The sequence below is a fragment of the Vigna unguiculata genome, chromosome 11, assembly GCF_037176805.1.
Source record: "Vigna unguiculata cultivar grain cowpea cultivar isolate G323 ecotype 2 chromosome 11, ASM3717680v1, whole genome shotgun sequence".
Classification (NCBI taxonomy): domain Eukaryota; kingdom Viridiplantae; phylum Streptophyta; class Magnoliopsida; order Fabales; family Fabaceae; genus Vigna; species Vigna unguiculata.
In genome coordinates, this window is record NC_140802.1 from 36,433,007 (window position 1) to 36,449,041 (window position 16,035).

Consider the following 16,035-nt stretch of genomic DNA (forward strand, 5'->3'; position numbering starts at 1 on the left):
ATATATATATATAAATACCAATACTATATGCAAGTGTTCTTGATTAAACATCATCAAAGTTTTATATAAGGTTAAATTTTACATTTACAATATTATACTTTTAATCCATCGTCGTATTTAAGTATAAGTATCGATAACCAATTCAACAATATAATAAAAAAACACTTTTAAATACATATTTTTTATTTGATAATGTTTTATTATAAATTAATTATAATATTGGTTGTTTTTAAATTGATATCTATTTCATTACGCCTATAATTTTATTATTGGTTACATAACTTGTTAGAAATAGTTTCTCTTTTAAACATGGACGTAACTTTGTCTTTTGATCTAATATAACCATTGAAAGCCAAGTTGGTAAGTCAACAATTGAAAGTCAACAATTATATATAATCATAGAATCAAGAAAGAAAATCAAGATTGTGAATTTGACATTTAATAAACATGCCTGGCTGTCGCAAACGAAGAGTATGTCATCCTTCCAACAATAATGTCAGTTTAAATTTTATCATATTCAAGGTCTGCCCTTCTTCTAAGGTCATGGTGTGGGAACTGAAATAAATAAAACAAGAATCAAATGTAACCCCATTAACAATTCATGAATAAAGTGGTTTAAAATTATGAATTCATGTCAACCAAGAATTATATATACAAGGAATTATTTGACCTACTTAACTACCATGTACATTCACACACACGGTTTTGATTATGGTAGATGCAAATTAATTACTTAATTCATCACTAACATAATTTATTGACAGATTTATCACTAGTCACTTAGTTTATATATATACTCAGGTGTTGCAGGCTTGCATCTATTGTTACAACCTTAATCTTGATTAAGGTGTTAATTAATCATGACCCGTGATCATGTGCAAATTCCTATCGACTCAGATGATGCAAGTTGGAAAGAGAGATGCAGCAGAAGGATGAAGGAATTGCAGAAAAGGCAGTTCCAAAGTGACGATGCAGCTTCACAACTTCTGCATAAGGATCTTGTTGGGAAGAAAAAAGTTATGGTTTCTGAGTTGTTTAACGCTGTTGCTGAAAATGGGAACGTGGATAACTTCGTTGACGTGTTGCAAAGAGTGTGTGAAGGGAGGAAAGTGCCTTTGAATGGTGTTTTTGATCAAGTTACCTGTGCTGGTGATTCACTGCTTCATGTGGCAGCTGATAAGGGGAGAGAACGCATTGTGGAGTTGATTTGCTGTCACTTTCCTGAACTTCTTATTAAGAGAAATGTGAGAGGTGATACTGCACTTCATGTTGCTGTGAGGTCCAAGAACTCAACCACAGTGAGGTTCATTCTCTCTCATTATGCCATTGAGAAAGCAAAACATGATGGAATGAGAGATAATAAAGAGATTACAAGAGAAAAAAATAAGTATGAGAATACTCCTTTGCATGAAGCTGTGTACAGCGGGGATGTTGGTGTGGTGAAAGAGATTTTAACTGCAGATAAGGATGTGGTTCATTTTTTGAACAAGTCAAGGAGATCACCTCTGTATCTGGCTGCTGTGAATGGGAATGTGGAAATTCTTTATCTTCTGTTGGAAGTTCCATTCCCAACTCATCAACCTCTTCCACTCTGCCATGGAAACTCTCCACTTCATGCAGCCATTTTTGAAAGGAACCGAGGTATTATATTCCTTCTTTTCTCCAATTTTCTTTACATTACTGAGTATATAGTTAGATTGTTAGATTACTTTGTGTTGTTGATCCACATTAAGTAATGACTAAGACCAAGAGAAATTATTATATATATATGAAATCAGTTTTTGTAAAGTTGCAATCTTTATGTATTGAATGGTGGCAATATGATATACTTTTACATTTGTCATACAGTGTTCTATGCCACTGCTAAAAGTATTTACTAATCATCCTCAAAAGAAACATTATTCTTAGTTTGTCCTTAGAAAGTTCCTAATTAAATTTATTTTGTGTGTTGTTGAAATATAGCTTTGATAGAGGTGATATTAAAGAAAAAACCAGAGCTAGTTTATTTAAGAGATGAAGATGAAGGTACTCCCCTTCATTATGCAGCATACATTGGTTATGCAGAAGGATTTCGTATACTGTTAGAAAATTCCTTTCTGAAATCAGATCAAACTGTGTTGGAAGGGAACAAGAAGGGTCATCTTCCTATTCACCTTGCTTGCAAAAGGGGTCATCTTAAGGTGGTAAAAAAATTTCTTCAACACAAATGCGTTACTAATCTTTACGTTCTCCTTAATCAAAAGGGCCAGAACATTCTTCATGTTGCTGCAAAGAATGGAAAAAGTAAAGTGGTAGAATATCTGTTGGGAAATTCAAAGATTGATGAATCTATTATAAATCAGAAAGACAACAATGGAAACACTCCATTGCATTTGGCTTCATTAAATTTATTTCCTAAAGTTCTATACCTTTTCACTCAAGATAAGAGGACTGATGTGAAGCTTTTGAATAACAACGATTTAACTGCTCAAGATATCATTGGTCTGGCATTGAAAAGTAAAACGACGATTAGAAAGGTAATGATCAGCTATTAATATGTGTAGAATACATCTAAAGAATCAATCACAACTGAGGATTCTATCTGATGATGATGCATAACATAACATCTAATGTTAATTTCTACTTTCTTTTTGTAATTTTGATGAAGTTTCTAGCAAGACGAGTGTTGAAAGAAGCAGGTGTGCCCTCGAAGGTGAATGACATGTTGCATTTTCGACAGCAACAAATACTGAAAATGGATTTGAGCTTGAAGGATCTGTTAAACACATTCTTAGTTGTGGCGACATTGATGGTGACAGTGACATTTGCAGCTGCTTTCACTGTGCCAGGAGGAGTGTACAGTTCTGATGATCCAAACCCAAAAAAGAGAGGAATGGCAGTGTTGGGTGATAAAGCATTATTTTGGGTATTCACGACCTTCAACATGACAGCTATGTATAGCTCTGTGATTGCATGTGGACTTATGTTGATGGCATTGATTTTTGATCGTAAATTGGCAACAAGAGCAACTATCCTTGCAATGGGTTGTTTGGTTTTTGCGTTTTTAACAGTGCCAGTGGCATTCTTGGCTGCTGTAAGGTTAGTTGTGGCTAATAATTCTGCACTTGCCTATCTTATAACCGCCATTGGAGTCATGTACACTTCCATTATCTTGTCGGCTCTTTTTGCATTTTTTCCAATTGGAATTCGCCTTCTTTTGTTTCGTCAAGTTGGCAGAATCGTTCTTCAGATTCTGATTGCATTAATAGATTGACATTTCTTTTTCCGAGTCAATTTGAGAATGAAAATTCCAAATTTAGAAGTCGTGCTTCCTTCAGTAATTTGCCTTCATGCAAATGAAACATTGGGATCGAAGCTTTGAAAAAGGTCTACTTCACTTAGTGAAGGTTATTCTGTGTGAATGTGCCATAGAGAAGTCAAAACATGATGGTTTGAAAGAGAAAGACATAACAAGAAAAGCAACTATGTGAATACTTCTTTTAGATGAAGCTGTCTAGTCTCTAGTAGTGGACATTTTGGTGTGGTTCAGGAGATTTTACATGCAGAGGAGCCTGTAAGACATTATCTGAACAGGTCTAGGTCTTCACCACTGTCATTGGAAATGTCAAAATTCTGAAACTTCTTTGCAAATTCCATTCCCTGCAGATTAACCACTTCCGCAGTATCTTAGGTTAGTTTTACTATTTGTTTAATAAAAGAAATTCCCATATTTTTATTTCTTTTTGTCAATTATAAAATGGGCCAAACTGAAAAATAAGTTAGACTGAGTCTAGTTCTAGCCCAAGTTAAAAAGGGGATGGAAATTATAGAAAAAAAATTGATTAAGTTTTAAGTTTATGTTAAATTTGAGAATTTTTAATTAAATTTTCATTATCTATTAACTATAAAACTTTTACGTTGTTCTAGTCCGTATTATTGATGAGATCGAACTTGTTATCGATACATTTTTAACAAAAATAAAAATGTATTTTTGTAATTTTATAATAATATAGTTCTATGCTTCTATAGTTTTATATTTCTATACTTCTATATTTCTATATTTATATAATTCTATAATTTGATAGTTTTATAATTATATTATTCTATTTTTCTATAATTATATAAATTTTTAAATAATTAAACAATAAAATAACATGTAAGAACAATCGAACAAGGTGACATTACAAGATAACAATCACATTAATCATTTAATAGTCACATCACCAAGTGTACAAAAACATTTAATAATTCGGAGACTCAATTGAAAAATATAAATTTATTAAGTACACAATAGACCATGAAAGTTTATTATGGACTCAATTGAAAATTTTCAAATTTATTAGGAACTTAAAACATAATTAAATCAAATTTTTTTAGTACTTGATCAATAAAAAAAATAATAGAGACTTAATTGAAAATACTCAAATTTATTATTAGATTTCTAAACACGTTATTCGGATTTAATTTGGTAACACTTACCATTTATTTGATGTTATGCAAAAGATGAACATTTGTTTGAAAAAAAAAAGATATTGGGCGATACGAAAGTGTTATTTATAGAAAAATCTTATAAGAGACAATTGAAGCAACTCCATGGAAATGCAAGCTAGAAGCTCCATGGATGCATGACTCTTGCGGAAGCAATGTGAATGAATAGGAAAAGTGTCTCGGTTTTAGGTATTGGTAAGGTGTTTGGTAAAGGTTTTCCTAAGAGAATTGTGGCCAACTCTAAGGAAGGAAGCTAGAGTGATTCAAAAGAGAATTCCACTTTAAGATGACCTCAACAAGAGGTGTACACCAATTTTGGCAGTTTTTCATTTCTCAAATTCAAGCTAGAAATTACATGAGGTAGAGACCTCTACTTATAGGATCAAGTTGTTTTAAACCTAGATGAGCAAATCCTAAAAGTGTCATCTTGGAAAGCTTGGAGAGCAAGCTAGAAATCCTTAATGAGAGGTTGACATGTAACCCCTACATGCTCCACTTCTGTGCAGCAGATAAATCTATAAAATTTTACCATATGCAGCAAAAACATAAAATCTCTTAATTTTTCTAAATTTTATAATTTAGAGTTATACTAATTTGGAAAAAATATAATTAGAGTTCATGCCAATTTCACAAAAAGAATCCCTAAAATCATAAATAGGGTTCATACTAATTTGGAAAAAACTTATTTTGAGAGAAACATTGTAATGGGAGAATCATAAATCTAACATATATACTAACATGGTCTCATGAGAGATCCTCTGAGAATGCATTATTCAATCTCTTCTCATGTCTCTCTTCCTTAATTGATGTCTTTGTTTTCTCATTTTACTCTCACACTTTCTTGATGGCTTACTCTGATGACCAGAGTTAGAATCATATTCATTTTATTAATATATAAATTATATATACATATACATGTGTGTATATATATATATATATATATATATATATATATGTATATATATATATATATATATATCTTAATATAAATAATATATAAATATAATTTTTAAATATATATATATATATATATATATATATATATATATAATAAAATTTAAAATTTTTGGCAGAGATATGATTTTCATCTGTCATACGCAAGTATGCCCCTGTCTCTCCTAATGGTTACGAAAATAAACATCTCTCTTGTGACTCTTGTATATCTTGTGACCTAAAAGACCCTTTTTCCACTTACCTTAAATAGTGAGACAAAATATATTTAACTATGTTGGACATTTTTAATCACACAGCTTAGAGTCCAACCCAACACATCTCTTCCCTTACAACTATGTGAAATCAACCTCCATTCCAACAAACTTCAAACTTCTTCATTGATAGTATCTTAATCATCATATCGACATCATCTTCATCTATATTAATTTTATCTGACTCCAACATCTTAGCATCCAAAACTTTAAACTAAAAACATCTATTTTAAATTTAGAATAGAAAAAACAAACCAGATACTGAAGTTAAGAGATTAATTAAAAATACACTTAAACTAAAATGAGATAAATACTTTTATCTGTATAACTTAATTCTTTCAGTAATTTGTTTTCTTTAAGTAATTAAAAAAAAATACAGTACCAATTTTTTTCCCTATAGGCCAAACAGAACATAAGTTTATGAGAAGCTCTACAATAGAGGCATGTGTAGAAACGCAAAGCTACACAGAAGTGCTTCTGCACCTGTTATTTTTTTCTTCCCAAAAGGGAAAGGAAATTATACAATTTCTGAATATGAAAGCCTGGCAAACACAATAGAGAGAATCATGTGACTTGTTCGGACAACCCGTAAAGTCTATTGTCGCACGCTAACACATGTACCACCAAGAAAAAGGAAAACCAAACACTCCTTTGCATTCACCACATTTTTTCTCCTTTCCTTTCCTCTTCCAACGTTGCTTTTCTCAAAGCAGTGTTTTGTGTTCAGTTCTCATTTCTAGGGTACCCCATCATGTTGCTCCATTATTATATTATATTCACTCTTAACGTGCCCAATTGTTGTTTAATATTGTATAGTGTGATTCGGAAAATAGATTTTACTCAATTCACATGGAATGGAACCCTAAGGCCTCTTTAACGACCACTTAAACGTACTTTATTGAAAGTCACCAGAATCACTTTTTAGTTGTGTTTAGTAATACCACCCTCTTTTGAGTAGATATCGTAATTCATGGTCATTTGTTGCTTTATTGTTGTATTAAAAGTATTATTATTTGTTAAGAAATTATTTTGCAGCCACTTTGTCTCAAATCGCAAGTACAAGCCAGAAACCGTGATTTATGATTCCCTTCATTTATGACTTTGTAGGCATTGTGTTTTATATTTCCCAATGAAAAGAGGAAACATTTACTTTATCCTTAAAAATAATATATATTGTCAAATTGCTTACTGAAACTATTTTTTAACATATCAAATAAATTCCTACGATTAACTTACTACTCTTATTTTAATTTCCAGACATAAATTAAGATTACTACTATTTTTTTTTTTTAAATATGTATACTATTAGTGTTACATATTTATGGATTTTGTTAATAATTAATATATATGGAGAATCTAATGGTATACTTTTTAGTGGAATTTTTTTAATTATTTCATTTGTCATATTTGAATTTGAGATTTTGTTGAATCCATTGAACCAACGACTTATTGGAAAATTATTTTTATTACTTTAGTTACATAATTTCTAATTTAAACTAGTTTATAACTTTAGAAACTTTTTTTTAGATTAGAAAATAATATGATATATAATATAATGTTTTAAAAGAAAGTGGTGGAATCATTAGAGCTTTGGGAAGAAAAAAAAAACTTAAATGTTCAACGGGTGGAAAGAGAAACTTTGTTGAAGGTAATGAGATTAGATTGCGGATAGATATGTATACTTATCACATTACTTATTTAAATTTTAATAGATAATTATACTAATTTAATTAAAATGTCGCACTATTTTAATAAAGTGTTATGATTTTCAGAAAAAAAAATATTAAGATGTCATATTGATTTAAATATAAAATTAACTAACGATTATATTAATTTAACTAAAATATTACATTAATTTAATCAACATGTGAAGTGTGGAATGATATACTTGATGAAAATAAATGTACGTTTATCATTTTTTTTTTTTTTATAAAATTAACAAGTATGAAGTATAACACGAAATTTTCCATAGTAGCATGTTAAAATGGAAACTTTGAATTTTTATTATTATTATTATAGACATGTCTATGCAACCTTCTTTTTATTGAGGATGTATGATTAAGAAGATGAATACTAACTTACGTGCAGAATTAAAATTATATATGTACAACAAAGTACAAAATACAAACTCATTGTTAATTAATTTCCAGATAGCAAAATCTGGCAATGTGGTTTCAGACTTCAGTGGCAAAGCCACACGCAAAATGCAGAACTGCATATTTAATACCTGCAATTTCTGTCTACTGCAATAGTTTATGATTAAGATATTAATAACACTGCAGTAATCAAGCACAATATTTTGCACTAACGGTAATTACATCTATTAATGAGATTAGAATAATAAGCACCATTCAACTCTGCCACTGACTTTTGGCATGTGTAGTTTTGAAGCTTGCAGACAAATGCAAAAGATTCTTTGCACAAATCACAAAACCCTTTTTTGAAAATGTGTAGTATATATAGCAGAGTGGTAATAGTACTGCATATTTTTCACCTTCTCCAATATCATTATTTTGCTACCTTGGTACTCAGCACCACCTTCCAGAATGCGCACCTTGGATCTCTCACATGTGTGAAACCAAACAAAATCTGCGGATTTCCTGGCAGGTTGGAGATCCATTTCTCATCAATACTTCATCACGCATCATAATAATAATAACAACAACAACGTAATATATAACCAAAACTTAACATCATAATAATAATAACAACAAAGCAAAATAAGCAAAACTTAACCAAGATAAGGAATACAAAAAACATAATAACTTTGAAAACAGTGCTAATTAAGTACACACCCCCTTCTTTCCCTTGCCTAACCTTTTCGAACCAAGACTTAGAAATCAGTAATCTGCTTTCATAATGTCCCCTTCATTAGTCAAACGACCTCTTATTTTCTATGATTATGTCACACAGCTTTATCTTTCTTTTCTTATCAGATATACCTTTTCCTGGAGATAAACTTTGTTCAAGTCTCGCAAGAATTATTTCGAGCATCATTTGTTGAAATTTTAAGTGAGTCTGAATTTTATATTAGATATATATTAAATAATTAAGCAATTTATAAGACAATCTTAAAATTTTGATTTGAAAATGGTGTCAATCTCTTATATAAAGTTGAACTTGTGTTTGATTGTTATTTAATTTTTGCGAAGAAACCTCTTAAAATACCTATCGGTGGTATAAGAGTGAAGAATTCTTTTGATGTTTATCTTTATGATCGGCTTAAGTCTCAAATCGAATAAATATGAAAAGATCGAACACTTTAAAAGAAAAGTATTATCTTAAGGTTTTTTATTAGAAGTGATATATCTGTATGTGAAATAAAGTATGTTTTACAATCTAAAAATTGTTCTTGGTTGCTTAAAAAATGTTTGGGAAGAAGAAAGTGTATTTAACTTAGTGTTGAGTAATAAGGTTAACTTTCAGATTGTGCAGAAGATGTGCAGTGTGATTTTGTTTGTTTATAGGTGGAGATGGTCCACAATTTTGTATGAGAAATACAAAGACAATTGTAATAGATGCCCCGTAGGGCCATGAAGCCTATCAATCTCAGGAACTATCCGCAAATTTCTGGAGCAGTGAATACATACAGACATGGTGGTATAATAATAACGAAATAACATGGAAAACTTAGTTATTTTTGTCACCACATTTCAATGAAAACAAAATAACAATAACGAAAAGTAGTGGTCACACACTCTTCAAAAAGAAGCCAAAAAAAGTCAAAAATCTAGTAGGGATAAAGTCATAGCCTTGTATTCAAGATTAACATTATTCCTTTATTTTAGACACATATTGAGTTATGAGTTTCACTTATGAAATTTTAGGTTGTTAGCTTAAGCTATGTTCGTATGACGGGGAATGAAAGGGAAAATACGTTTTTCATTTGTAAATGATCTCTAATTTAAAAAAAAAACAATAGTAAATGAAGAAACGAACCCATAACATAAGTTTAATATCATTTTTATTTTTTATTTTTATTTTTTCTAAATATTATGTTGCTCTACCATTCAAAAGTAAAAAAGTACATATCTTTCATGTAATCTAATTATTTTAGTTAATGCTCAAATATCTTCATCAATATAAATATTTAAAAAATCATTAAATTTAGATATTTTAATAACCAATAAGATACTTTTTGTTTTTCTTAAATATTTTATTACTTTAATTTTATTATTGTTCAAAAGTAATTTATGTTTACATATTTACATATATATTTTTTATATAGAAATTTAGAAGAATTTTTCTGAAAGCTACTCCATAATTTTAATTAAAAAACTTTTAAAAATTTTCATAATTTGCATCCATACTTTTTACTAAGTCAACATGTTTAATCCAGTGCATTTATTAATTATTATTATTATTATCTTTCGAATTTTTGAATTAGATGCTGCATGTTGAATATAAACAATAGTACATCTGACTAGTGTCACATGTGATCATATCATATATATATATATATATATATATATATATATATATATATATATATATATATATATATATATATTATTTAACAAAGTCAAATAAATTCATCAACTGATTAGATATTACGATGTAAATGTTAGTACATGCAGAGAAACGTAGCCATCATGTAATAAATCCGCGTCTTCATTATTAATTAGAGCATTTTTAGAAATGTTTCTCTTAAATTAAATATTCAATCTTATTTAATAATTTTATATATTCTTAAGAAAATTTGTTTAATTGAGCTGCATTTTACATCTTCATTCATTATATCAAATTAAAGATACTTTTTATTTTAAAATAAAATAAAAATTTGAAATTGTATAATCTTACTTTGAATGTAATTTAAAATTCTAATCTTTAACACAATTTTAAGATAATTACTATATAACACATATCACATTTAATAATTTATGAATTTTTTATTCATCCCTAAGAATATTGTCAACAGTGTTCTTTTATTCATGATCAATAATTTAACTCTTAACAAGGGACTCAATTATCTATCTGGTAACTATTGGACTTTTTGAGAAATATATATTTATAATTAGATAATGTTGGAAAATATTTTTCAATGTGAATGCATCGCAATTAAATATATATTTATAATTTTACCAACCCCTCTGTTTATGATTTTAATATAGAAACGTTTTAAATGAACGGAGTCTTTTACATGCAGAAGAAAACGACATGTTCACACATTTTTTGTCAACAAAAACACCTCAAAGTTCACACGGAGAGAAGATGAGAGTTAGAACAACAGGGACTACTGCCAAATTTGGCCCCCTCTGAAATATCATTCAAAACACATTCATCAAATCATAAATTCAGATAGTATATAACAAATTTAATGTTTTATAATAATTTTCTTATCAAAACTCTACTCTTTTTATTTATGTAGGTTCGCTCAACATAAATGTTTCTTTAACACTGTCTTTAGGTACCATAACAAACAAATGAAAACCTTAAATTCTAGACATTGACACGACTCCAGTGATGTTGATGAAAAACACCTTCTATATATTACAATACACTTAAAATAACCCATATCTCTTAAAAAGTAAAGATTATTTATATATCTATTTTTTTTCTTTCTAATCCACCACATGCTTTTCCTCCGGAATAAAATGCTGGTGATGGAGAAGTTCCAAATAATAAGAAAATACTTCAAATATACTAATTGAATATAATAATATTATATCAGCGTCTAATTGAAAAATATTATAGAAAATTAAACTCCGCTTCTCTTTAGTTCTCAATTTAGGGGTTTGTGTTTATATATATATATATATATATCCCAAAATCTCATATCATTTGGGATTTGGGAGATAAAGTAAAATAACATTTATATACATATTCTTCTTTTAATCTAATTTTATCTAATTTATTTATTTTACTATTTAAATAATTATTTTTTAATTATAAATTACCTACAAAATAAATAAAAATTATTTACAATAAAATTATAAAATATTCTTATTTTTAATTTTATAATAATAATAATAATAATTTTAATATTTTATTGTCATAAAAAATTGAACACAAATGTAATTTCACTACTTATGTATAAAAACAACATAATACAACAAATTTATTAATCTATTATCCCAACTCTTACTTTATTTAATTGATAAAATGTTGAATCCGTTAAACATGTCAGTCACCTCGATTAATGTCACTAAAAATAACTATGAATAAAATAAATAAATATTTTAATTTTATCTTTATAAAAAAAAATTATTCAATTCATTTTAGTTATACTAAGATTTTATGTAAAATAATTTTATAAAACAAAACATCAGTAATTTGTTTAATTGTAAAAAAACCAAAATAAATTACAAAATTTATAAAATCTTTAACTAGAAGGTGACTCATTTTAATTATTTACCGTTTTAAAAACTGACACTAATCTGTTTCTTAGTTTTCAGGGTGATATGACTAATAGACCCTTGTGCCTTCTACCCGCGCAAATGCGGAGTTAACGCCTTAACTACCGGTGGGACCCACCTCAAGTCCTTAGTGGCACCCTTTCGTAAATAACACCAAATGAATGGACCACATCGTAAACACGGTTATGCCTGTTGTACTATAAGAAACCCAAACTCATTTTAACTGTCTAACTAAACTAAACCCACAGACACTCACTCACTCTGCCGCCACCACACTGTCGGCTACGCCCCCAAGTCCCACTCTTTCTTCCAACATCTTCGGCGTGCCACCCATTTTTCTTCCTCCTACAATGCAGCTCCACCACCGTGCCTCCACCGCGGCAAAAAGCCTAGCCTGCTTCAGCTTCGCCTTGAAACTCGTGCTGTTGTACGCGGCCGAGGGACAGTCTCAGCACCAGCACCGCGGTCCCGACCTACATTGGTACTCCGGAACCGCCACCTGGTACGGCGACCCCGAAGGAGACGGCAGCACCGGTAACTTACCTTCACAAGATCTCTTCTTTCCACATTTCACTCGTTAAACTACGCACAAAAACACTCCACTCGCCGAGTTAACTCAGTGAATACAAAAGCAGAGACATAAAGACAAAATTTAGATTGTGTTTTTGGTGTTGAATTCTAATCTATTTAGGTGAAATCTTAATTTTAACTAGAAAGTTGCAAAATTTAGATATATCTTTGTTGAGATTTGATACAAGTACAACAATTTAGTCTTTTCATCTTTTTCTTTATGTCAATCCCGATTCTCTAGTTTATCTGAGTGTTTTGCTTTCAATGTCGTTCTTAATTAAACTTTAAGTTTCAGTTTGGGAATTTGCAGCATTACTTGTTTACATAGAAAACTTTTAATTCTGACTGAGAAACAGTCAAAACATAATTGTTTAAACCTCTATGGCAGTTTTGGTAGAAGTTTTTGTGAAAAAGCTTAAAGATTTTGGTTATATGGTGTGAGTGTTGTGTTGGGTTAATGATGAGTGAGTAGTGTTGGTGTTGAGTGGAGGCTGATTGGGTGAATGATGTGTGAAGGTGGGGCATGTGGGTATGGTTCGATGGTGGATGTGAAGCCGTTTAGGGCGCGAGTGGGAGCAGTGGGGCCCTTGCTGTTCATGAATGGTGAAGGGTGTGGTGCCTGCTACAAGGTCAGGTGTTTGGACAAGAGCATATGTTCGAGACGAGCAGTGACAGTCATAATCACCGACGAGTGCCCGGGTTGCCCCTCCGACCAAACACACTTCGATCTCAGTGGTGCTGCCTTTGGTCGCATGGCCATTGCTGGCGAGAACGGTCCTCTCAGAGACCGTGGTCAAATCCCTGTCATTTACCGAAGGTATGCATTATGCTTTACAAACATTAAATTTCACATGTGAAGAATTTTAGTGATTTACAGCTATATATGTGTGTGAAAAATAAGTGTGAATGTGAACATGGTTCAGTTGATTATATTACTTTATTTGGGGCAGAGGGACCTTGTTATGTGGCATGGACTCTTTGACTGTGACTGGGACCGTTTTTTCCTTCTTTTGTTTGGAGTGAAGATTTGACTTTTTTTACTGTTTTTCTAACTTATAATATTAACCCAGCTTCCCCTTAGAGGAAAAAAGGTTACTCTCTGTTTGCACTTCCCTGTTTGTTTCTATATATCAGGATGCTACATTATCTGCATCTGAGTGAAGTGCCCTTTTGTTTTTCTGGATTCATCAAGGGAAAGGCTCATTTTAAATATCAATTTCTGATTGTGTTATTTGCAGAACACCGTGTAAATATCCAGGAAGAAAAATTGCTTTTCATGTTAACGAAGGCTCAACGCCATTTTGGCTATCACTTCTGGTTGAGTTTGAGGATGCAGAGGGAGATATTGGCTCCATGCATATACGAGAAGTATGCATCTTTCCACTGATAACTTTTTTTGCTCTATCTATGTTTCTCATGCATTATTTATATGTGAGTAAGTTGTAGAAAGAAAGAGTAAAGAATAGGAGAACAAAAAAAAAAAATAATGCACGAGAGAAGAATCTTAAAGTTCTGGTCTCAGAGAATCAGATGCCGTTACAGCTAATGGCCTGTAGTGTGGTAGGGCGAAATCTATTGTTAATATATGGTTTTATGGCTAGAGAGCACACTTAGTTTATTTTTACCAATAATAAAGTGCAACGGGAGGGTAACAATCTATTGTTAATATATTTACCAACAAGAGATTGCATCTTTGGAACCCTGGTTCTTGAAAAGTGTTACAGATTGGACCAAAAGTAACTGCCCAAAGGTGAAATAAAGCATTATGGTCGTTCATGTTTCTTTTTTTTACTGTCTAGTCTCCCTTGTGCAGAGTTTGACAATTCCAAATTTTGGGGACGTGTCTCCTTACCACACGTGCCTCAACACTACCATCTTTTTGCACTTTAGGAGTAATAGGTTTTTGCCAAAGCTTGCAATTGGTAGAACATCTTCTCTCCTATTAAATATATTATCACTGCCTTATTCCTCATTTGCATAATGGTGCCCATTGGCACCATCTAATTGTGGTGCTTTTTCTGTATTTTCTGAACTCAAAGCATGTGACATGGGACCAATGTAAACAGTAACATTCCTCATTTCTCCTCCCTCTATGAAATCAGAAACTAAACAGTGAAGTGTTGCTTTGATCTCTATTTGTGAACAAATCATTATATAGTGCTTATACTGTAATTCCTCTCATAGTAAGTAGGTGTCAAAAGTTAGGCTTTTAACTTTATTCTTAATTATTTGGTGACAGGAATTTCACATCAACTAAAGATAAAATGAATTTACACTATAAATGAATGCAAACATTATCTTACAAGTCAATTTTGTAAGAGATTGAATTAGACTTAAAATTCACTTCTTAATCGTTGTATTGTGACATTTGATAGGCAGGATCTACAGAATGGCTGCAGATGAATCACCTCTGGGGTGCAAATTGGTGCATTATTGGGGGACCTTTAAGGGGGCCATTCTCAGTGAAATTGAGCTCTTCCTCTGGTAGAAGCCTCTCTGCAAGAGATGTTATTCCAGGCAACTGGGTTTCAAAGGCAACTTACACTTCTCGTCTAAATTTCTACCCTTAGTCACAAGCCTTTTGGTGCAACTAATGAGTACATTTGAACTAGTTAAAAGTTGGTGATGTCCCATAACTCAAAAGTAGTCTCCATGAGCCTCCAACCCTCTTTTTCTTCCCTTTGTTTGCTATATAGACATTAGTTTCTCTCCTTTTTTGATAAGAAAAGTAGCCATTTGGAGTGCACAAGGGCATCCAATGGTGCTTATGCTTTCTTATTTTTTTTTTCTTTGCATATTGATTTTGTATACCTACTTTTGTGGTGTGTTGTAACAGTTGGTAGTAAATGTATGTAATGTGGCCATCTCCAAATTGGAGAGAGAGCGTGTAGTTTTGTAATTCCTTATGGGGTTTCAATGTGTGTAGTGGTCCCATTGTGTTTTAATGGACATTTATTATTGAATGTTTTAACTTTGATGTCATTGTCTCGTGATAAACTCTACTTTGTGGGTCCTCGTGAGGGTTAGTTTCTTTTTGTGAGCCCTCATTGCATTAATTAATTTCCTTTTAGACCTAAAGAAAAGTGGAAGATCGTTAAAACACATGTGTTTCCTTACCATTTTACCGTTTTAAGACTTCGGTTGAAGGTGTTATCATTTCTCAGACTAACTCATACTCACCTTTCCGATATTCATCACTACATAAAATAATGTGACTAACGTACTTTTAACACTTTTTTTTTCTTACTATTTTTTATCATAGTCCTTCTCTCTTTTATGATCACAAGCATTTCCTAATTACTACATGGTCATTCAAATGTTGATGTATGATGTAACGTCCCAATTAAATAGCTAAAGCCCATTAACTAAAACGTCACATACATAATATCTAGAGGGTACGAAGGTTTGGAAAAAAATGAAATACTCCGTACCCCAAC

General features: G+C 31.1%; 2 protein-coding genes across 2 annotated transcripts; both read left to right on the forward strand.

Moving 5' to 3' along the window:
- The first annotated feature begins 786 nt into the window (after positions 1 to 786).
- LOC114170349 (protein ACCELERATED CELL DEATH 6-like) lies at positions 787 to 3,253 on the forward strand. Its single transcript, XM_028055827.2, has 3 exons — positions 787 to 1,641; positions 1,963 to 2,516; positions 2,648 to 3,253. Exons 1-3 carry the CDS (start codon positions 861 to 863, stop codon positions 3,251 to 3,253), a joined length of 1,941 nt encoding a protein of 646 aa, XP_027911628.2. The 5' UTR covers positions 787 to 860.
- An 8,990-nt stretch (positions 3,254 to 12,243) lies between these two features.
- EXPB1 (expansin B1) lies at positions 12,244 to 15,580 on the forward strand. Its single transcript, XM_028053215.2, has 4 exons — positions 12,244 to 12,562; positions 13,115 to 13,415; positions 13,837 to 13,966; positions 14,974 to 15,580. The coding sequence occupies exons 1-4, from the start codon at positions 12,379 to 12,381 to the stop codon at positions 15,166 to 15,168; spliced, it is 810 nt and encodes a 269-aa protein (XP_027909016.1). The 5' UTR covers positions 12,244 to 12,378; the 3' UTR covers positions 15,169 to 15,580.
- Positions 15,581 to 16,035: the final 455 nt, after the last annotated feature.

What these genes read in the sequence shown, in the direction of transcription:
- LOC114170349 (XM_028055827.2), top strand. Translation starts at nt 861, where the DNA reads ATGACCCGTGATCATGTGCAAATTCCTATCGACTCAGATGATGCAAGT. An exon ending in CATTTTTGAAAGGAACCGAG is followed by an intron (nt 1,642 to 1,962) that starts GTATTATATTCC and finishes GTTGAAATATAG; the next exon opens with CTTTGATAGAGGTGATATTA. An exon ending in GTAAAACGACGATTAGAAAG is followed by an intron (nt 2,517 to 2,647) that starts GTAATGATCAGC and finishes ATTTTGATGAAG; the next exon opens with TTTCTAGCAAGACGAGTGTT.
- EXPB1 (XM_028053215.2), top strand. Translation starts at nt 12,379, where the DNA reads ATGCAGCTCCACCACCGTGCCTCCACCGCGGCAAAAAGCCTAGCCTGC. An exon ending in ATCCCTGTCATTTACCGAAG is followed by an intron (nt 13,416 to 13,836) that starts GTATGCATTATG and finishes TGTTATTTGCAG; the next exon opens with AACACCGTGTAAATATCCAG. An exon ending in GCTCCATGCATATACGAGAA is followed by an intron (nt 13,967 to 14,973) that starts GTATGCATCTTT and finishes GACATTTGATAG; the next exon opens with GCAGGATCTACAGAATGGCT.